The 23,093-nt window shown below is 47.4% G+C and overlaps 1 protein-coding gene across 1 annotated transcript in view; it reads right to left on the bottom strand.

Moving 5' to 3' along the window:
• The window catches only part of KLC3 (kinesin light chain 3), a 931,842-nt gene that overhangs the window by 39,979 nt on the left and 868,770 nt on the right, over positions 1-23,093 (bottom strand). The window contains exon 10 of the mRNA XM_078660896.1: positions 19,516-19,553. Within this exon, the coding sequence (XP_078517022.1) occupies positions 19,516-19,553 (38 nt within the window). The remainder of the gene's footprint in view (positions 1-19,515; positions 19,554-23,093) is intronic.

The raw sequence follows: 23,093 nt of genomic DNA on the forward strand, positions 1-23,093 counted from the left end.
TTGAAAGGTCCAGCTGAGGCAAGGCTGTTGTTTAGAGAAGGAAAGGTGGCAGAACATGATGAGAAGTGTGTGATACAGGCACTAGAGCAATATCTATCAGTCAGTCAAGGAGAAGGTGTTCAGCTGGGACTTATAGAGACAGGCAGTGTGGTTTTTAAAGTTCAGAGTGAGCTCAAAGATGTTTCCCTGCAGGTAAATGGGTGTGGGTCTCTGAAGAGGCTGAGAAGACCAATAGAGAAGCAGGTCAGGCAGGACACCACAATTCCTGCAGGTTGTGGCGGCTTGCAGGGCGACAGAGGGAGGATACTCAATGGCAACAATAGATGCAGTGATGATCAAACGGTTGGGTTTGCAGCGACCTGGGACGACCGTCCTGAAGAGAGGTAGAGGTTGGTGCAACTACACTGCCAGCGCGGGAGAAGAAGATTTCATCGGTGCAGCCACCGATGCTCTAAAAAAGTTGATTTGAATTATTTTGATGGTGGTGTGGCTGATGGGGAATGTCCGGGTGTGAGTAATTGTGAGAAGTTGGCCTGGTATGTGATGTTCACTATTCTAGTGAGCACCTTGCACCAGTCCAAACAACCCTTATGGTGATTGGTTGTAAGTCAACCTTATAGACCAGCTATCCTAGGGGTAGCATGGACAAAAGAAGTCTTAGGCTAAACTCAAGAGGGCATGTGAAGCCAGCTGTTTTACAATATGCAATCCTTTTAATACCAAATGAAAGGACACCACACAAGTTATATATTATAAAATATATGTATTTATTACTAGAATAATCCTCTATACTCTTTATGAGGGCAGAGGCACAAGCGTTAAACAAAGAACTTCATATAACATACAAAAGTTGCAGAAATATGGATAGGCCCGGTGGCCCCTAAAACCATATACTAAAATAGTGGTATAAGAACCACATCATGAACAATGGTAAGTCCTAGGGCCTTGAGAATCGCTGGGGCCACACTGGACCAACAGAAGTCAATGGTGCGTAAAAGTTAGAAAGTTGCAGATTTGGAAGTCTTCCGACTGGACTAGAACTTAACCACTTAAAACTAGGACACTAGGGATGTAAATCTCTACAGGAGTACCGTAGTGCTTGCGTTACCTCGCCCACAGGAAGCGGGTGCATAGGTGTCAAAGTGTGTCGGGTTTCGTCGTGGAGTTCTATGGAGTCTTGGAGAAAAGATGCTGCAGGCGACCAGGAGAGAAGAGTCCGGTTGGATCCAAGGGTGGATCGAAGATGTAGAATACCTGAAAGCAGAGGGGACAGAGTCTGGGTCACTAGCCAGTGACCAGGAAGGAAACAGGCGATGTCGGGTTGCGATCAGGTGATGTCGTGAAGCTTGTCTCCGCTGCCACGTAGACCAGGAGGTATCGACGACAACCAGGTGGTAGACACGGACTGTCCCACGAAGGCTCTCGCTGTCGGCAGTGTCGGATCTCGATTCAGAGTCAACAGGCCTTGGCAAATGCAACCCACGCAGGAATCAAAGATGGCTTCTGGATCAGACCAGCAAGGTCTGTTGGGCTGCTCCTTTTCAGGGGAGCAAGGGCCAGTCTGGAGCAACCAGACCAGCAGTGACAATTTGTAGGTTAGTTGTCACAGAGGCCACTAGCCAACCGGCAAGTGACCGGACAGACGCGTCGAGCAGGAAAATGCAAAAGAGCCCCACGCAGCACTCTGTGAGTGTGGAGAGGTGATCTTCGGTGCAAAAGCTGCTCGAGGCTGGGGCTTCTCAATCCCCAATGCACAGCTTCGAGGGTGCCTCGGGAGCTGCACAGGAAGCACTTCGCTGGCTTTCCAAGATGGCCAGTCCCACGTCACCTCCATGGGTCTCAGCTTTGCTGTGGCTGTGGATCGGGCTGATGGAAGTCTGGAAGTCCGGTTCTTGTTGATCTCTGTCGTTCGAGCTCCGGCGGGAGCAACAACAAAGCAAACCTTGGAGCGCTTGATGGTGCCTGCTTGCACAGGGTGGTCACTCCTTGACCACAAGGGAGATTCTTCAGTCTTCTACATCGAGTAGGATATCGAAGGGTCCAGAGTTTCGTATCAGGGTTTCAGTCAGGATTGTCTAAAGTCTATGGGCACAGCTCCTACCTTTATTCCAAATCAAGGGGCTGGATTACCTGCTAGGTCCCTCCTATGGGTGGGACCCTGGAAGGGGGTGGTTACACCCCTTTCCCTTTGTCCAGTTTTGCGCCAGAGCTGGGGCTGGAGTGCCCCAGCACCGGTTTTAACTGGGCTATGCATGGGACACCTTGTGTGCCCCAGGCTGTGTCTAGTTTCACTCAGCCCTCCCTGCCCCAATCCACTATCTCCTGTCTGGGGTGGTGCTAGCACCTCCCTGTGACAGGAAACCTTTTGTTCAGGCCTTCCCTGCCGGAGTTTCGGTCAGCAGCAGGAGGCCAGACTTGTGTCTGTGGCAGCAGCATCCATTTTGTGATGCTGAGGCTCTGGTTAGTTTTAACCGCGTTTAAGGAAAGTAACATGTCTTCTCCCTCTAGAAGGGTGGAATGCTACCCCCGTCACCAGAACTGGCGAGGGGGTAGTATTCCAAAGCGTATGACACCCTGTACAACATGTTTTGATAAAGCCAAACCAAATATAGCATCTAAACGCGAGGATTATAATGCACTTAAGAGTATATAGTATGGCAATATCCTAGAACAGCTATAAGGACATGGTTCCAAAAGCTGCAGACAGGCCCAGCTCATGCTAGAGCACCATCTCACATAAAACCAAGCACTCTGCCTCCAGGATTGTTAAGGCCTGCCATAGGAGTGACTTATAGGTGTATATGTGTCCAGATATAGGTTTAGACATAGGTATACTATATCTAAGCAAGGGGTGATTACACGACCTTGCCCCAGCTGAGTGATCAGCCAGTTGTGTCAGTTTGGATGGCCAGCCAGGGGTGGCAAAAGATATGCTGCAACCCCTGGTAGGCCTTGGATGCACCTATGCCCTGGGTACCTATAGAACACTGTACAGGGGCTCATAAGGTGATCCAATCCCAAGCCCACGGCCACATTAAGTCAAAAACCAGTGAAGCAAAAAGCAAAAAGTGGGGTGACCAAAGGAAAGCAGACCCTACTCTCCTACATAACTCCCCCCCCCCCAAACGCAGGGACATTAAACTTAACCTTGACCAGATAAGTCTTCATGTTCTAAGTGGAAATACCTGGAGAGACCATCTGCATTGCCATGGTCAGTCCCTGGTCTGTGCTCCTCTGTAAAGTCCATCTCCTGTAGGGAAATGGACCACCTGAGCAGTTTGGGATTTTCACTCTTCATCTGATTTAGCCACAAGAGGGGCTTATGGTCTGTCTGAATCTTGAAATGGGTGCCAAACAAGTATGGCCTCAGCTTCTTCAGGGCCCAAACCACAGCAAAGGCCTCCCTCTCAATAGCTGACCAACGTTTCTCTCTAGGGGTCAGCCTTCTGCTAATAAAAGCAATGGGCTGGTCTTGACCATCTACATTAAGTTGTGAAAGCACAGCTCCCACCCCCAACTCAGAAGCATCTGTTTGGACAATGAACTCTTTGGAGTAATCAGGACTCTTTAAGATAGGTGCAGAGCACATGGCCTACTTCAGGTTATCAAATGCCTTTTGACAGCTAACTGTCCACTGAACCTATTTTTGGCATCTTCTTGGATGTCAGATCATTGAGTGGTGTCACAATGGACCCATAATTCTTGACATATTTTCTGTAGTACCCAGGCAGGCTCAAGAAAGCTCTGACCTGAGCCTGGGTAGTTGGAGGAGCCCAGTCCTGTATGGTCTGGATCTTACTCTCCAGTGGTTGAGCCTGACCCCCACCTACAAGGTGGCCCAGGTACACAACCTTACTCTGCCCTATCTGGCACTTTGTGGCCTTGATAGTTAGGCCTGCCTTTTGCAGGGCCTCTAAAACCTTCTTCAGGTGGATCAGGTGATCCTCCCAGGTGGAGCTGAAGACAGCAATATCATCAAGATAAGCTGCACAAAAGTCATCCAACCCAGAAAGGACTTGGTTCACCAATCTTTGGAAAGTGGCAGGTGCATTCTTCAAACCAAAGGGCATTACCACAAATTGATAATGACCTCCTGGGATTGAGAAAGCAGTTTTGGCCTTGGACTCCTCAGCTAACCTGATTTGCTAATAGCCAGCTGTCAAATCAAATGTGCTCAGAAATTTGGCAGAAGCCAAACCTATCAATGAGCTCATCTGCCCTTGGAATTGGGTGAGCATCTGTCCTAGTGACAGCATTGAGACCTCTATAGTCCACACAGAACCTCATCTCTCCCTTACCATCTTGGGTGTAAGGTTTTGGCACAAGGACTACTGGGCTGGCCCAGGGGCTCTCTGATGGCTCAATTACTCCAAGTTCAAGCATTTTCTGCACCTCAGTCTTTATACAGTCCCTGACATGGTCAGGTTGCCTGTAGATCTTACTCTTCACAGGCAGACTGTCACCAGTGTCCACCTCATGGGTGCACCAGTTAGTCTGACTAGGTGTTAATGAAAACATATGTCTGTGGGCCTGTAGAACTTGTCTGCAGTCCCATTGCTGCTGGTCAGAGAGGCTGCCTGCCTAGGCTACTCCATCCACTGAACCATCATCAGGGTTTTGGGATAACTGGTCTGGGAGAGGGTCACTCTCTTCCTCCTGTTCCCCATCTGTAGCCACGAGCAAGCCCATGTCTGCCCTGTCCACATATGCCTTCATTCTGTTGACATGGAGCACCCTGTGGGGGCTCCTAGGGGTGCCAAGGTCCACCAAGTAGGTCACCTCTCCCTTTTTATCAATTATGGTGTGGGGTCCAGACCATTTGTCTTGGAGGGCTGCTGGGGCCACTGGCTCCAAAACCCACACCTTCTGCCCTGGCTGGTACTCATTCAGCACAGCCTTTTGGTCATGCCAAGCTTTCTGGAGGTCTTGGGTGGCCTCAAGGTTTTTGGAAGCCTTCTCCATGTATTCAGCCATCCTGGAACAGAGACCAAGTACATAGTCCACTATGTCAAGTTTAGGCTTTTTGAGAGGTAACTCCCATCCTTCCCCCACAAGACACAGGGGTCCCCTTACAGGGTGCCCAAACAAAAGTTCAAACGGGATGTAGCCAACCCCCTTTTGTGGGACCCCTCTGTAAGCAAACAGAAGGCAGGGTAAAAGGATGTCCCATCTTCGCCTAAGCTTTTCATGTAACCCTTTTATCATCCCTTTGAGGGTCTTGTTGAACCTTTCAACAAGCCCATTGCACTGTGGATGGTAGGGTGTAGTGAACTTATAGTTAACACCACACTCTTTCCACATTGCTTTTAGATATCCAGACATGAAGTTGGTACCTCTGTCTGAAAGTACCTCCTTTGGAAAGCCCACTCTTGAGAAAACTCCAAGTAGGGCCCTTGCCACAACAGGAGCTGTTGTGGTCCTCAGGGGAATAGCTTCTGGATACCTGGTGGCATGATCCACTACCACCAGTATAAATCTGTGTCCAGATGCTGTTTGGGGACCATTGGGCCAACAATGTATATCCCCACTCTTTCAAAGGGTACCCCCACCACAGGTAGTGGTATGAGGGGGGCCTTTGTTGTGCCACCTGATTTGCCACTGGCTTGGCAGGTCACACAGGAGCGACAAAACTCCTTGGCATCTTCTGACATATGGGGCCAGTGAAAGTGAGGGACAAGCCTGTCCCAAGTCTTGTTCTGGCCTAAGTGTCCTGCTAGAGGAATATCATGGGCCAAGGTTAGAAGGATGCCTCTAAATTGCAGAGGTATAACCAACCTCGTGGAAGCACCAGGCTTGGGGTCTCTAGCCTCTGAATAAAGGAGCTCATCATCCCAATATACTTTATGGGTACCTTGAACATTTCCAGCAGCCTCAGCAGCAGCCTGCTGTCTGAGGGGTTCAAGAGAAGGGCAAGTTAACTGAGCCTGCCCCAGATCTGCCCTTGAGGGTCCCCCTGTCCCCAGAAACTCAACCTGATCAGGTTCAAGCTCTTCCAGGACAGTCTCCTCTTGGACCACAGAATCATCCTCCTGAGAGGGCTTATCCTCAACCTGGGGCAAGGGGAAGGCACTGCCTTAACCCTCTTGCTCTTTCTCTTGGGGTGTGTCTGGTCTATAGTTTCAAGATCCAGCACAGGTTCAGGTAGGCACTTCTTGGCCTGGGACCTGGTTACAGCAAGGACATGTGCTGAAATACCTAGCATCTCTGCATGAGTCCTATACTCCACTTCTGATCATACTGAGTCCTCTAGATCATTGCCCAAAAGAAATTCAACTGGGAGGTCTGCACTTACCACAACTCTTTTGAGGCCAGTTACCCCTCCCCAGGAGAAATTAACAACTGCCACACTATGTAGAGTAGTGACATTGCTAGCATTGGTCACTAGGTAATTATCACCCAGTACAATTTGTCCAGGGTCCACAAAGTTAGGTGTCACCATAGTGACACTGGCACATGTGTCCCTGTAGGCGTGAGCCACTTTATCATTAATCAAAGGCGTCTGCCTGTACTTGCCCAAAGTATTGGGACTCACAGTAGTGGACATAGCCATGTCCACATCACAGATCAAGACTGCCTGAGTTGGAATTCTGACTAAGCCAGACTCCATCTCAGTACCCATGGTTAACCCCACTATAGCTTTAGTTTGGGGGCTGTCACTGCTGATTGTACTAGGGGGTGCAGTTGCCTTAGGGGCTGCAGTGGCAGTGGCAGGGGCTGTACCTTTCTTAGTTCACTCACTAAACCAGTGAGAAACTGACTTACAGTAATTACACCAAGGTTTCTTTGAGCCATCATTCTTCTTCTTCTTCTTTTTCTTTCCATTTTGGGACCCCCCCCCCCCACCCCTCATTAGAAGTATTTTGGGGGCCTGAGGAAGACTTCTGGTCTTTTTGGTTTTGATCTCCACCCTTCTGGTCTGCCTTTTTCTGATCACCTCCATTGTTCTGGGGTTTCTCCTTAACCCTGATTCTGACCCATTTGTCTGCCTTCTTTTCCAATTCTTGGGGAGAGGTCAGATCTGAGTCAATCAGGTGTTGGTGCAACAACTGGTTCTGACAGTTATTAAGGATTTGCTCTCTCATGATCAAATTATACACTCGTGTATAGTCCTTAACTTTACTACCTACAACCAACCTTCCAGAGCCTTAGTGGCACAATCAACAAAATCAGTCCAGTCCTGAGTCTGAGCTTTTTGGTTATCCCTGAACAACAACCTGTATTGCTCAGTGGTTAGGCCAAACCCATCAATAAGAGCACTCTTCAGGACAGTGTAGTTTTTAGCATCCTCAGGGCTAACAGTGAGGAGTTTGTCTCTTCCTTTTTCTGAAAAGGAGAGCCACAAGATTGCTGCCCACTGATCTTGGGGAACCTGCTGTACCATGCAGCCCCTCTCCAGAGCAGTCATCCATTTGTGGATGTCATCCCCATCTTTGTAGGGGGGCACAATATTACTCAGGTTTCTGTGATCATAGGACCTGTCTTTATCCTTAGGGATATTGCTGCCACCAGTGGAATCTAATCCACTTAATTTTTGTTCCCTTGCTAAAGCAAGTTTAGCTTGGGCCAGGGCTGTTTCCTCTTTCTCTATCTGAAGTTGGACAGCTCTCATCCTAGCCTCATTCTCTTTTCTCTGAGGGGAAGTCATTCCCCTTTGAGAACCCCTTGAGGCATTAGCGAGGAGAGATTCCCTGGAAGGAGATCTTTCCCTTCTATTGCCTGGATTAAGTCTACTATTAGGCCTGGAAAGGTGAAACACCTCTCCATTCCCATGTAAGCTTAGGTTAGCCTGGCTAAGCCTCCTGACTTGATCCTGGCCATTCCCTCCATCATCTGAATCATCATCTTCCTCTACCTCTTCAGTCTCAACTTCTGGGGTGAGGGAATCATCATTTGTGGGGGTTACACCTTCTCATGTATTACCTGAGGGACCTGCTCCAGAAGCCTTCTCAAGATCAGCTGTCTCTAGGACTTGTATCAGGATTGGGATGGCAGGGACCCTTTTTCAGCCTCCTTGAGGTACACAAGGCACTCAGGGGCATATTATCAAGGGGGTTTATATCTGCTTTTTTTGGCTTTAAAAGCCAAGAAAGCGGAGATAAAATGATCTCCCCATACCTAGCTGTCGCTAACACCAGTTAGCGACAGCTAGAAGGAGATAGCTACCATCTTGGGCCTGCTTTGCATGTCAGTGAAATTTATCACTAATGACATGCAAAGTGGGTGTGCCAAGAGGTTAGCGACTGGAAACAGTCGCTAACATCGCTATCTCCTATTACCAACTTTTGGAGATATTCGCGCTAAGCGCGAATATCTCCAAAAGCTAACACCTGCCCCTGAGCAGTTCAGCCATGTTATCCAATGGTAGGTGGATAACATGGCTAAGAGCATTAGCTCGGTAATGCATGAATATCGCTGACTTTTCAGCGATATTCATGCATTTCGGCCGCTTTTTATCGCTTAGGAGATGAACCTTGATAGCAAGGTTCCTAAGCGATAAAAATCGCCGCAGGTCGGCGATAAAAATATTACCGCTAAGCCAACATAGCGATAATTATCGCTAGCTGTTGGTAATATGCCCCTCAATTCTCTGAAGCTGAGTTTTTCATAGCTGGAGGGTGCCCTGGTAGGGTCACTTTCCACAGGTAGAGAACTGGCTTGTTCACCTATGCCAGACATGACTAGTGAGGTGTGGGTGTGTGCACCTACCTACACTAAGTGTTTACCTACTTGAACCTTTCTAGGAGTTGTAGTCAGGGTGTGCTAAGCCCTTTGGTCTACAACTACTAAGTTCAGTAGAACTTAAGTATTTAAAGCTTTGCTTATATGTACCTAAGGTACTTGATATGATCTTTCAAATGATATTGTCAAAGATTACAATTGGTAAAACAACAGCAAGCTCAAATCTCAACCGCTGCACACCAATGTGAGAAGTTGGCCTGGTATGTGATGTTCACTATTCTAGTGAGCACCTTGCACCAGTCCAAACAACCCTTATGATGATTGGTTGTAAGTCAACCTTATAGACCAGCTATCCTAGGGGTAGCATGGACAAAAGCAGTCTTAGGCTAAACTCAAGAGGGCATGTGAAGCCAGCTGTTTTACAATATGCAATCCTTTTAATACCAAATGAAAGGACACCACACAAGTTATATATTATAAAATATATGTATTTATTACTAGAATAATCCTCTGTACTCTTTATGAGGGCAGAGGCACAAGCGTTAAACAAATAACTTCATATAACATACAAAAGTTGCACAAATATGGAAAGGCCCGGTGGCCCCTAAAACCATATACTAAAATGGTGGTATAAGAACCACGTCACGAACAATGGTAAGGCCTAGGGCCTTGAGAATCGCCGGGGGCACACTGGACTAAGAGCAGTTAGGACGTAGGAGGCCCACAGGATGCGGGTGCAGTGTCTAAATGCACACGCGTGCACCAATAGAAGTCGATGGTGCGTAAAAGTTAGAAAGTTGCAGATTTGGAAGTCTTCCGACTGGACTAGAACTTAACCACTTAAAACGAGGACACTAGGGATGTAAATCTCTACAGGAGCACCGTAGTGCTAGCGTTACCTCACCCACAGGAAGCGGGTGCATAGGTGTCAAAGTGTGTCGGGTTTCGTCGTGGGGTTCTATGGAGCCTTGGAGAAAAGATGCTGCAGGCGACCAGGAGAGAAGAGTCCGGTTGGATCCAAGGGTGGATCGAAGATGTAGAGTACCTGAAAGCAGAGGGGACAGAGTCTGGGTCACTAGCCAGTGACCAGGAAGGAACCAGGAAGGAACCAGGTGATGTCGGGTTGCGATCAGGTGATGTCGTGAAGCTTGTCTCTGCTGCCACGTGGACCAGGAGGTATCGACGACAACCAGGTGGTGGACACAGCTGTCCCACGTAGGCTCTCGCTGTCGGCGGTGTCGGATCTCGATTCGGAGTCAGCAGGCCTTGGCAAATGACACCCACGCAAGAATCAAAGATGGCTTCTGGATCAGACCAGCAAGGTCTGATGGGCTGCTCCTTTTCAGGGGAGCAAGGGCCAGTCTGGAGCAACCAGACCAGTAATGAAAATTTGTAGGTTCGTCGTCACAGAGGCCACTAGCCAAAGGGCAAGTGACCGGACAGACGTGTCGAGCAGGAAAATGCAAAAGGGCCCCACGCAGCACTCAGTGAGTGTGGAGAGGTGATCTTCAGTGCAAAAGCTGCTTGGGGCTGGGGCTTCTCAATCCCCAATGCACAGCTTTAAGGGTGCCTCGGGAGCTGCACAGGAAGCACTTCGCTGGCTTTCCAAGATGGCCGGTCCCACATCTCACGTCGCCTCCACAGGTCTCAGCTTTGCTGTGGCTGTGGATCGGGCTGTTGGAAATCTGGAAGTCCAGTTCTTGTTGATCTCTGTCGTTCGAGCTCTGGCGGGAGCAACAACAAAGCAAACCTTGGAGCGCTTGATGGTGCCTGCTTGCACAGGGTGGTCACTACTTGACCACAAGGGAGATTCTTCAGTCTTCTACGTCGAGTAAGATGTTGAAGGGTCCTGAGTTTCATATCAGAGTTTCAGTCAGGATTATCTAAAGTCTATGGACACAGCTCCTACCTTTATTCCAAATCAAGGGGCTGGATTACCTGCTAGGTCCCTCCTATGGGTGGGACCCAGGAAGGGGGGGGTTACACCCCTTTCCCTTTGTCCAGTTTCGCGCCAGAGCTGGGTCTGGGGCTGGAGTGCCCCAGCACCGGTTTGAACTGGGCTATGCATGGGACACCTTGTGTGCCCCAGGCAGTATCTAGTTTCATTCAGCCCTCCCTGCCCCAATCCACTATCTCCTGTCTGGGGTGGTGCTCGCACCTCCCTGTGACAGGAAACCTTTTGTCCAGGCCTCCCCTGCCAGAGTTTCGGTCAGCAGCAGGAGCCCAGACTTGTGTCTGTGGCAGCAGCATCCATTTTGTGATGCTGAGGCTCTGGTTAGTTTTAACCACGTTTAAGGAAAGTAACATGTCTTCTCCCTCTAGAAGGGTGGAATGCTACCCCCGTCACCAGAACTGGCGAGGGGGTAGTATTCCAAAGCGTATGACACCTTACACGACATGTTTTGATAGAGCCAAACCAAAGATAGCATCTAACCGCGAGGATTATAATGCACTTAAGAGTATATGGTATGGCAATATCCTAGAACAGCTATAAGGACATGGTTCCGAAAGCTGCAGACAGGCTCAGCTCATGCTAGAGCACCATCTCACATAAAACCAAGCACTCCGCCTCCAGGATTGTTAAGGCCTGCCATAGGAGTGACTTATAGGTGTATATGTGTCCAGATATAGGTTTAGACATAGGTATACTATATCTAAGCAAGGGGTGATTACACGACCTTGCCCCAGCTGAGTGATCAGCCAGTTGTATCAGTTTGGATGGCCAGCCAGGGGTGGCAAAAGATATGCTGTAACCCCTGGTAGGCCTTGGATGCACCTATGCCCTGGGTACCTATAGTACACTGTACAGGGGCTCATAATGTGACCCAATCCCAATTGGTGATGTACCTAAAGTACATGGTTGTGAATTTAGAGAGAGAACAGCAGGGCTGTGGGTCTGATTAGCAGGCCCACAGCCACATTAAGTCATAAACCAGTGAAGCAAAAAGCAAAAAGTGGGGTGACCATAGGAAAGCAGACCCTACTCTCCTACAGTAATGCATATGCTGAGGGGCAATTGGAGTAGGGATTGGACTGTGAGGATGACGAAGAGGAATTGGAAGAAAGGGAAATACTGAGTTGGCAAAATCATAAAACAAGGGGAGGGCAGCAAGGGATGCTACATTTCTTTCAAAGAGTCATATTTTACAGGTTACAGATTCATACTGAGCCTTTTGAAGCCCATGGCACATCAGGAGCAGCAGACTGGTTCGCTTTGGTGCGGTGCCTGCAGATACAGGGGAGTGACTCCTTCACTCCAAGGGTGATTACTTTGGGATTCCTTGATGCCCACAGGTCTGTTGAAGATCCTGGATGAAACCCAGAAAACGAAGTAGTAATATACCACTGTACTCCGCATGCTTTTCCCCGCATACAATTAGAGCGTTGTCGTTACAACGCTGCATTGTAACAATGGATATCATTACCCCAGAAGTCGTAACAATGACTTACTCTAGGGGGGGCGCTGGATGTTGGAATAGTATAATTTACTATTTCAAATCCAGTATCTGCAACAGTGGGGAAGGTGTTGGATTTCAAATCCAACACCTTATGCCCCCTCCGCAAGTCGTTGTTCCGACTTGCGGTGAAATGGTATGCATTGTTACAACACGGTTATGGTAACAACAGTGTTGTAATTGCCTGCGGATAAAAGGGATCGCAGTAAACCATATTTACCATGAAGTGGACTTGCAGAACACCGAGACCAGGAGCAGCAGGAGTCTTCTGTGATGCAGTCTCGTTTCCAGGCAAAGTCCAAGGAAGTCCAAGTCTCCAGACGGTCAAAGAGTGACATGGCTTCAAGCTTGAGTCTTGTCCCACGATGAATCTGAGGACCTACCCACAGGTAAGCCCTTTTAGACCCTAGGAAAGGGGTTAGGATGACTCATGGGTCCCTCCCAGAGGTGGGGCTGGACAGAGGGTAGGATCCCCCATGTCCGTGGTCCAGTTTCGTGCCAGAGCTGGAACCAAGGGCTCCCAGAACTGGTTCTAACTAGAGTATATAAGTCGGGCACCACGTGTGCCCTTTAAATCAGTGGAGGTACCAAAGTAGTCAAATTAAGGGAGTAAGCACAGCAACTGGGGTCCTGATTAGCAGGATCCCAGTCAGACTAGTCAAAAACACATACTGACACCAGCAAAGTGCGGATAACCATAAAAACAGATCCTACTTTCCTACAGATACATTTTTATTAATCAGTTAATATCTAATTTCCTAAGTAGTAGCAGACCCCCTGAGGAGGCTTCGTGGACCCCTAGAGGTCCCCAGACCACAGGTTGGGAACTACTGACCACCATGCAAAAAATAAACATGTTCTCATAAATATGTTGTTTCTGCTGTTCATTTTAGAAAAGCTCAGTGACCTGAATTTCACCTTGTGTGCTAGCCCTGGCAGGAGGCATTATGACTTACCATCTCAACTATAATAAGTTACTACATGACCTCTCCACAGCCCTCCTTAGCTAACGATACACACACGCTCTCGCTGATCTCCTGGAACATCGCTGGTCTTAAGAGCAAAATACCCATATTAGAATGGTCAGACCTGGTGGAAAATTATGATATATTGGTCTTCCAGGAGACGTGGGCAGTGGACCCCATATATCGCCCAGGGTATATCAACTTTTGTAAAGCGGCAGTCAGAGGGATAAAAGGCAGACCGTCAGGGGGTTTAACTATCTGGGTTGGACAAATAATCAACTTTAGACCCTCTGAACTAGTAGATCTTCTTGCCATAACCCTGCACCAGCCAGACTTAAAAGATATTGTTGGGGGGAGGAGCTACGCTAGCAACCAAGATGGCCGCATAAGCTCCCGGCTCTGTCAACCTCCGTCGCTGGCGGACCTATCCTGAAACTCATCCTGACCTCCCGCCCGACTCCCGTGTGTCTGAATCGTTGCTGAGCCCAGGGGGGCAATCCCGGAGTTTTTGTCGCTTTGATTGACGAAGTTACATCGTCTTTCATTTTAGGGCCTACTCCAGTGTGTGAGCCGGGGCCTCGAGTACTGACCCAGCCGGGTTTCAGTTGAACAACATCGGCCGCGGGTACCTGGGGGAGTCCGGTCTCATCGGAGTGAAACTTCTTCTCGATCCTGGTGGTGGTCTTTGGTCCCGGCGAATACTAGACAGACGGCGACGAGACGTGATTGCTGCGGTGGGTGGGGGGCCGGGTCCCGGGGACCCTGTTGCGTCCCTCAGGGTCCGTGGGTGGGGCCCCCGCTTGCGGCACCGGAGTAAAGAGCGTCAAGCCTACAAGTCGCCCGTCGCCTCCGTCCATCCCGCTCCTGTTTGTTTCCCCGGAGAAGCCGGCCTACGGGGTTAAGGACCTACTCTATTATCGTGCAAGCGGCGATGGATCGGACGATGTGTGGACCAACACTGGGGACCGTGATGGCCGACATCGGGGCTTTTCACCTGCAAATGGAGGTTGCTTTCCACAAATTGACTGTTAGCATCGAGACTGTGTGTTTGAGACCGGACTCCAGCCCTGTGTCAGAACTGCAACATACGGTGACCCCGGCGAAGTTCGATCTAACTCGAGAGGAGAGCCCAGGACATAATCAAGACCTGGTGCCATTTGTCCATACACGAATACAGCGGTACGTTCCTGGAGCCCCTGAACAACTAGCAAGATCGGCAGAGTCATTGCCCGCGCAGGACTCATCTCTTCCTTCGCTTCTGAAGACTTCCATTAATATTTTTTGGACTGACTTTCGTGTATCCGGTATACTTCGAGACTTAACATTTTTGACCCTTTCAGGATGTATTGGTCTCCTTTTTCTACAACGTTTTGACTTTTTTGCTGCTATGTTGGTCCTACTGGATGGGGTTTGTGCGATGGATCGTAAGGGCCAGGGCTGATTTTGACTTTCTGAGTTCGATACAGTGACTTTCTTTTGGCTCTGCTGGGTTGTGTCCGTGAGCGTAGGGGCCAGATGGAAGTCTGATTGCCTGGTTTTGGTGCAATGGCTACGTTCGATAAGGGATCTGCTGCCTCTGTGGTGCCGGGGGTTGGGCGGGAGGTTCTTTTCTCTTTCTGTGACTCCCCTATCTGTTTGCTTATTGGTCTGCTTTAATTCGTTTAGTACGACGGTAGGGGATGTCTGCTTTTGGCGGGGGGAGGGGAGTCCACGAGCCCGTATTGTATTGTATGACATTTCCTCCTCCAGCTTTTCCCTTCCTTGGGGTTTAGTTTAGTGGGCGACAGGCACGCTGCTAGTGGGGTTAGGTCGTAGCCATCTGCAGGGGTGCAGGGTGGGGGGCTGAGTTTTTTTTTTTTTCTTTATTTTGTTCTATGGCCTTTCTTTTCCCTTTTCCCTTCTTCACAAGAGATGTGGCATATTCTCCTGAGCCTTCTTCTCCTCATATCCGGGTGTCGAGTGTCCGATCTTCATATCCTGTATTCTGAGTGGGCGGGTTTCGATGATGTTTGCTTAAGGTTATCTGTACCGTATTGTTTTGCCCCAGCTCTAATCTGGTATTGTTGACTTTCAGATGCCTATAATTGTTGTATATTTCTTTAACTCATTTGCCCGTTCACCACTACAATATGTTCCTCCAAATGATACCCGATATGTATATTTCTACTCTTGTGTTATAATCAATAAAAATATATATAAAAAAAAAGATATTGTCATCGTAAATGTGTATACCAGAGGACAGCCCGGTGGGCGTGGCTCCAGAACCTTTGCTGATCTGGACACCTTTTTGGACTCCGTTAGGCCTGACAGCAATGTAATAATTGCAGGTGATTTCAACTGCTCGTTTGAGCCCATACAATGTGATGGAGAAACCCTCTTGACAGAGGAGGATGTTCAGTGGAACATCCCCCCCCTTGATCTTTAAGCCTGTCAAGAAATGGACGGAATCTGCCCTGCAGTGGACGGGTCTCTGCCTAGAGTGAGGATTTAGGGCAGCCATTGGTCGGTCTATCTCTGACAAAATGGGAAGGGCAACTTTCGATAATGGCCCTCATAAAAGTAGAATAGACTATGGGCCAGATGTAGGTAGGCATTTACCGGTCGGTAACGGCCGAATTCGGCCGTTACCGACCGGTAAATGCAATTTGAGATGTAGGGCCCTGTATTTTACAGAATCGGTAAATTTACCGATCGGTAAATTTACCGATTCTGTAAAATACCGAATCGGTATTTTTACCGATTCGGTAAAATTGATATGTAGGTGGGACTCTACCGAGTCCCACAAGCATTACAAAATCGGTATTTTACCATCAAATTCTATTTGATGGTAAAATACCGATTCCGGTGTGCATGCACATGTGTGCATGCACACCTGTGCCATATGACAGGCAGACCTGCCCTTAGGGCAGGTATGCCTGCCACATGGCACCCAAACCTGTTTTGGGGGTGCTAGAGGGTGTCAAAGTGACACCCCCTGCACCCTTGTGAAAATCGGTATTTACCGATTCGGTAAATACCGATTCGGTAATGCCCATTCATTCCTATGGGTTTCAAAGCCCATAGGAATGAATGGGCATTACCGGTCGGTATTTACCGAATCGGAAAATACCGACTTTTACCGATTCGGTAAATCAACATCTGGATTTACCTAAATCTCGGTACTTCTATTTTACCGATTCATAAATACCGAATCGTTAAAATTCTGTATTTATGACTCGGTAAAATAGAATTACCTACATCTGGCCCTTAATCCTTATTAAAATAGAGTACTGGGGCATATTAGAGGATATGGTGATCCTGGATCGCCTGGAGAGCGACCACAACCCCCTTGCAATGAGTCTCTGATTAAACGGAGGTACGAAGCGTAATATCCAGACAGAGACTACCACCGCTGATGCCCTGCTTATAAATGATACTCGCAGGGTGCAATGGGCAAGAATTGCCATCGACCCTGGGGCTCGGGAAGAGATCAGGTTAAAAGTAACACGGGCTCTGGAGGTCCTGCGCTCACTCCCAACCCAGGAAGATACCAATGGGATAATAATCAAATTACATGATGACCTTTTTAATGATCTTAAAGCCCACTTTTCAAGATCCGACAAGCCTAAAAAAAACAACCGCCCATCCCATGAGTAAATCATGGTATAATAAATTGTGTCAGGTTTCCTATGGTATATTAGCACTAGCCATTAGGTCTAAAATTATGCCCGATATTAGGAGGGCGAGGCTGATTTATCGTAAAGTACGGAACCGGGCAAAACAAGATTGGGACACCCAACACTGGTCTGATTTACTTGCTGCCAGTAAGCATAAAAATTTAACTAGGTTCTGGCATACAGTCAAATGGGGAAATTCTCACCTGTCTCAGGTCCCTACAAACCATGTTCCCATTGAGGCTTGGGTGGAGCATTTTGAGTCACAGTTTTCTGGGTTGGACCTGAATAGTGATCATCTCCCCTATGACCTTGGTCCTATGCCGAATACAAAAACCATAACATTTGACTGTAGAGAAGTCGAGGCAGCACTGAAAAAGATTCCCTGCGGAAAGGCCCCAGGAATGGATTGCATCCCAGCAGACCTCTTTAAGTACGACCCAACGAATTGGATCCCTTATATCGTATTTCTGGGAAATGCAATCGCCAAGGGGGCTAGTATCCCGGACTCTTGGCGAGGAGCCGAGATCTTGCCCATTCACAAGAAGGGGGACCGCTCCATTCCTGGCAATTATCGACCGATCAGTCTGATCGACTCCATACAAAAAATTGTTGCAAGGATGGTCCTGGCCAGAATCCAGAGCTGGATAGAGCTTGAGGATATACTATCGCCCTTTCAGGCTGGGTTTAGATCTTGCATAAGTACCATCGAGCAGGTCTTCAGGTTCCTACTGATTTACTGGAAAGTAGTCAGTTTGGGTGGTGGTACTATCTATGCCGCCTTTGTTGACTTTAAGTCAGCATTCGATTTAGTTCCCAGGGGCAAACTGTGGGGGGTCTTAAGGAACATGGGGATGCCACAGGAGCTTTTGAATGCTGTCATTAATCTACATGAGGCGAATTTTGCACAAGTCCGCTGGGGTAAGCAAGGGCAGGTCACCAAGAGATTTTCGGTGTCTCGTGGTGTCAGGCAAGGGTGCGTTCTAGCGCCAACCCCTGTTTCTGCTATTCATAAACAGGGTTGTGCAATACTACTCAGCCTTTCCAACAGATGCCCCGGCCCTGTGTGGCTTGAAGTTTCCGCTACTTATGTTTGCGAATGACACACTTATACTATCGCAGACACAGGTGGGCCTGCAGGTGGCATTGAACAAATTTGAGGAATTCTGCCTTGATCATGATCTGCAGGTTAACGTATCTAAAACTAAATTCATGGTCCTCACAAAAAGCAGTCCTGTGGTTGGCCATGTCATGATGAACAATACTAAGCTCGAGCAGACTAATGTCATGACCTATCTGGGGATTGTTTTAGAGAGTAAAATTAGTTGGAAACCCCAGATCGATACTTTATCCCTCAAGTTTGCCCAGCTCTCAGGATGTCTGGTTAAAGAACAGAGATCGTCGCAGACGAAAATGATAGGTCCAGCTTTGAAAATCTATAACTCCAGGATAGGTTCAGCGATCCTGTACGGAGCGGACCTCTGGGGTTTTGCGGACCTTTCCCCGCTGGTCAAAGTCCAGAACAAATTTTTACGGAATTTAACAGGCCTTCCCTGTTCTAGCCCTATAAAGCCGCTATTAATGGATCTGAGAAGTCATTCCATAGATGACATTGCTTGTTTTAAGCCAGCGGCCTTATGGAGGAGGATTTGGACCACCCCCCGAATTGGCTCTTTTTTACAAAATCAATTTTGGATGTTAGATCTATAATGGGTTCGGGTAATATTCCTTGGTTTAAACAAGTTAGACTCCTCTTAGAGACCATGGGCTTGAGCAATTTGTGGACTGACCCTGTTAATAACCGCTTTCCATCTAAAAAAGTATTTAAAAGTTTATACTGGTCAGCTGTCCTCCAAAAACACATTGGACAAATACCAGCTACCTCTTTGTCCGGTTTGTTTCTGGAGAATAACATTAATCCATCTCTAGAAAATTATTGGGACACCATCATTAAGCCTAGCGATAGGAAACTCTACCATCAGCTGAGGGTAGGCTCTCTCCAAATTAGAACATTTACCAAAAAATTGGAAGGGCCAGGAGGCTGAATTCTGTCGCTGGTGCCCTGTCCGTAAGGAGTCTGTCGGACACATATTTTTCGAATGCCCAGCGTATGCAGCCCCTCGGGCTAAGTGGCTTAAACCAATTTGTCGTTACATGGGTACCAGGGTCGGGTTGGAAGCTTTAAGGATCATTAGGACAGAGACGAGTGAACCCATTGTAATCGCTGTAGCAACATTCTTAGGATGGGTGTGGATTATTAGGGCTAAACATTAAGCATTTGACTGGTTTTATGTAGCCATGTTTTGTTTGTCTTTTAAGGATCACCAATCTCATTTTATATTTTAATATGTTTTTATGTAAGGTTATGAGTGCATACATAACTTACTTGTATGTTTTTAAATCGATGTGTGATCTCTTTCTTTTTTAATATGATGTATTTTATTATGGTAACGTATTTTATGATGAAATAATTCGAAATAAAGACATATGAAATGAAAATGAATACTACATCATTTCGTTGGTGACTAGAGATGTCACAAACTGCCTGAAATACTGAAATTAGAGATTAGCTTTTGTACACGGGTGTGGTTTCTCATGCATTATAAAACTATACACGGTTCTGAACATGGCAACACACTGTATAATGCTTGGCGCACGGGCCCAGTTCTCAATGAAACGTCAATCAGTTAGCATATTTTTATGCTGCATCCCACACAGGAAAATGAACTCGCTCTATAACATTTTATGCAATCAAGTCCTTACTTGGTTTTGTCCGTTGATCAATCCTTGTCTGTTTTCACCTATAAGAGAGATACATTTGAATTGCTTTGCTTGGGAATTGCAGCCTTCAAGCAGTTAAAACTACACAAGTAGCAAACAACAAGAGAAAAAATAGTCAGAAAAACATCAACCTAATTGGAATTTAGCAGATACGCACCTATATGTCATTTGCGAGAAACAAGGACAGAGCCAATAATTGTCTGGATGATTATCTGACATTATTGAGAAGGAGTACATTGTCAATCAGTTCAAGGTTACAGCTGAAATTTGTACACAACACTGTGAAAAATGACTACAGCCAGGACTGCTAAAGCGGAGGAAAACAGGAGGCAACTGAAAAACAAAATTAATCTTGAGAGGTTGATCCCATTGAAGACAACGCTACCTTCACACGTCTAGAAAGGGCACATGGTTGACTTTTTAAGCAGAAGAACATTATCAGATGATTCCATAATGGAGAAGCGAGAATAGAAAATGCTAACTGAAGGATGTGTTCGTCCGAGTGCAAGCATCTAGTTGGAGCATAATAAATGTTCCTGGTCCGAAAGCACAAGGGTCCTGTGTACTAGAAGGCCAGATGGACGATGCAGAGAACCTGAAACTGAATATGCTCTGAGAAAGAAAGCCAGTGGAATTTGCAGCACCGTTCAGATAGATGTATGGTTGACCTTCCAAAGACTTACAGCAAGCCTGACAGGCATTTTCTACAGCCTATCTTAGCAGCCATTGGCATAATGTAGTCTGGCCAGAACACTGGATGCAACTACCATGGCCCTGAGAAACCGGGGCTTAAAAGGAAGTAGCCATTTAATATGCACAGCTGAAAAAAGCCACGAGAAGTCTTCACCTTAATCTGGGTTTTCACAGACAGGTGTTTAGCAGAAGAAAAAACAAGATTAATTCTGCCCAAAGGTCAGTGCATTGGGTCCATGTGGATATGCCATAAAGCGGTCTGTCACAACTTATTTCTTCTGTAAATTAAGACCTCAGTCACCCCAGTATTGCAGTTTAGTGGGCTTGTACTCATCCAACCTTGAATGATGGCAAGGTAGGCCTGAATCATTAGCTGGAACACTTTGTAGAGGAGGTCCAAACACACGATCAACTGAGTGCCTTCTACATAAGAAGCAGCTTGTAATCCAAAGGATCAAATCAGACTTGCAATAAATATCAAAAAGGATGGAAGAGAAGGAAGAAGAGTACAGAGCACTGCAAGTGACCATTCTTGACTTAGATCGAATGGGGGAAGACCCAAAGTCTGTGTCCATTTGGACAGGAATGAAGAGAACTGTAAAAGAGAAACACCCTGAAGGCCAGCTGCTGCTTGCTGGTGGATCTAAAAGTTATGGCCCACAGTATTAAAGGCGGCCAAAATATTTAATGAGATCAGACCTGCTGGGGAACCTTTGTCACTACCAAGCCTCAGACAATTCAATAATACTGTGACTAACACGGTCTCCATGTCACATACGGTGATGAAAACGCATTTAGGCAGGGTCAAGAAGGCCAGAGAGCCAGCAGCAAGCTATATGGCTATGAAGGGCAGAGAGCCAGCAGCAAGCTATATGGCTTGACCCACCAAGGTTAGCACCAAAGGTAGTCTATCAGCACCTCACGTGGAATCAGGGCAGATGGGCGCAGATGGTCTTGTCTTTTGCATACCTTTGGTGCAGTCTCTAAATAGCTGCCTTCAAATACCCACCAGCTGCCATGCTTCAACTGCACTAAGACAGATGGAGGATACACAGGCTCTTAACTTGATCTTTTGGTTAAATACTTACAAAACCGAAGGCCTAATTATAATGGCAGTTCTCAGTTAGATCGGACCTGCAGTAGTTGAGTAGCTGGAAAATATGGATGATCCAATGTGATTTCTAGCTAGAATAAAATGTAAGTAAGCATACTACGAAACCTACCCACTTTACATGTATTTCTTTTGGAAACCTCAAGGCAAATAGTGAGAGGACTCAAAATATTGTATGCAGATTTAATTCAGTACCTTAACAGGCGATTAGCCACACTCCATTAACCACATCAACTCCATTAAAAACTTAACTAAGGGTTCTCCAATTAATTCTGACCATGTGAGGACACGCACAAAATGAAAGGTTGAAAGTGTGGTGAGGGCTGCAGCGGAGTAAATAATCATGTTGAGCGGTGTCAAGAGAAGGCAGCATCATGGGTAGGCAGCAAGAAGGGGAGCGCAGTTAATGACATTTAGCATATGGTTTGGCAGTACAAATATACACCCAGCCTTGACCAAGTGTTGAGTTAGAGTTGTTGGCATCCAGCATGTCTTTTCCTCCTGGAAAGGGCTCTCTGGCATCCAATCACCCCAATAGATAAATCCCTACCCAGGTGGTGACTGGGAGCAAAGTATTCGATTGATGTTTCTCCTGTAGCAATCACCCAGGCAGTCAGATGCCTCAGTGTCCCCAAGCATTAATAAGCATAAATGCCTCACAACAGAAATTCATTCCCCCTCACAGAAAGTATAAAGGCGGTTTAGTGACACATTGCCTGTTTTGCAGAACTGTGGTGGTGGCACAACATTGTTGGAGGCTCCTGACGTTGCCTAGACCTAGGTGGTGTGACACACACTGTTGATCAATGGGAGTATGCTGGTGGTGGTAGTCTCCCAAAAGTCAACGCTTCTAGTGAGCGGTGGGGTACAGCTGGAGAAGCATCAGTAGAAGACCTGCCTGGGCCCCTGGCAGGATGCGAGAGTGGGGTATATTGGACTGAAGGAGGTGGGGTGTTGGGACTGGACAAACCATGGAGGCCTTGCTTACCTGAGACTGACTGCTGCCTATATTTCGACCATCAGAGTTCGGATGGCTTGCTTTTAACATCCCACCAGGGGTTCTGGCCCTACCGCCAACCTCTCTGGAGTCCTCAATGGGACATTGAGCTTCACTTAGAGCTTCACTGCAATTCTCACAGTTGGAAACATGGCAAATAAAAAGAGAGGGAAGGAAGACATCTTTAGCCTCAAAGGTAAAGCCTTGAGACCCACCAAGTAGGATGTTGTAGAGGAACTGGATGAGTGACTGCATATGTGAACCGGTGCTCCTGTATTAATACAGAACCTATAAACTAATCTGTAGGACAAAATTGCCATACTGGACACAGCTGTGTGTAGCACTGAGGGGAAGTTGGAGACCTGCGTGAGCAGAATCAATTAATCAATGGCTTGTAAAGCGCGACTGATCACCTGTAAGGGTTTCGAGACACTGGGGGGAGGAGGGGGGGGCTGCTGGTCCCTCGAAAGCACCGTGGTTCAGTCAAATAGCCAGGTCTTGAGGTCCTTCCTGAAATGAGACGGTGACGGTGATTGTCTGAAGTGGAGAGGCAGGGTGTTCCAGGTCTGTGCTGTGAGGTAGGAGAAGGATCTGCCTCCGGCTGTGGTCTTGAGGGTACATGGGACGGTGGCCACGACAGTTGGACAGAGGGAAGGTCTCTTGTGGGTACGTGGAATGCAACATTTTGGTTGAGGTACATAGGTTCCGCATTGTGTTGGGCTTTGTAGGCGTGTGTGAGGAGCTTGAAGGGGATCTTTT

The sequence above is a fragment of the Lissotriton helveticus genome, chromosome 9, assembly GCF_964261635.1.
Source record: "Lissotriton helveticus chromosome 9, aLisHel1.1, whole genome shotgun sequence".
Classification (NCBI taxonomy): domain Eukaryota; kingdom Metazoa; phylum Chordata; class Amphibia; order Caudata; family Salamandridae; genus Lissotriton; species Lissotriton helveticus.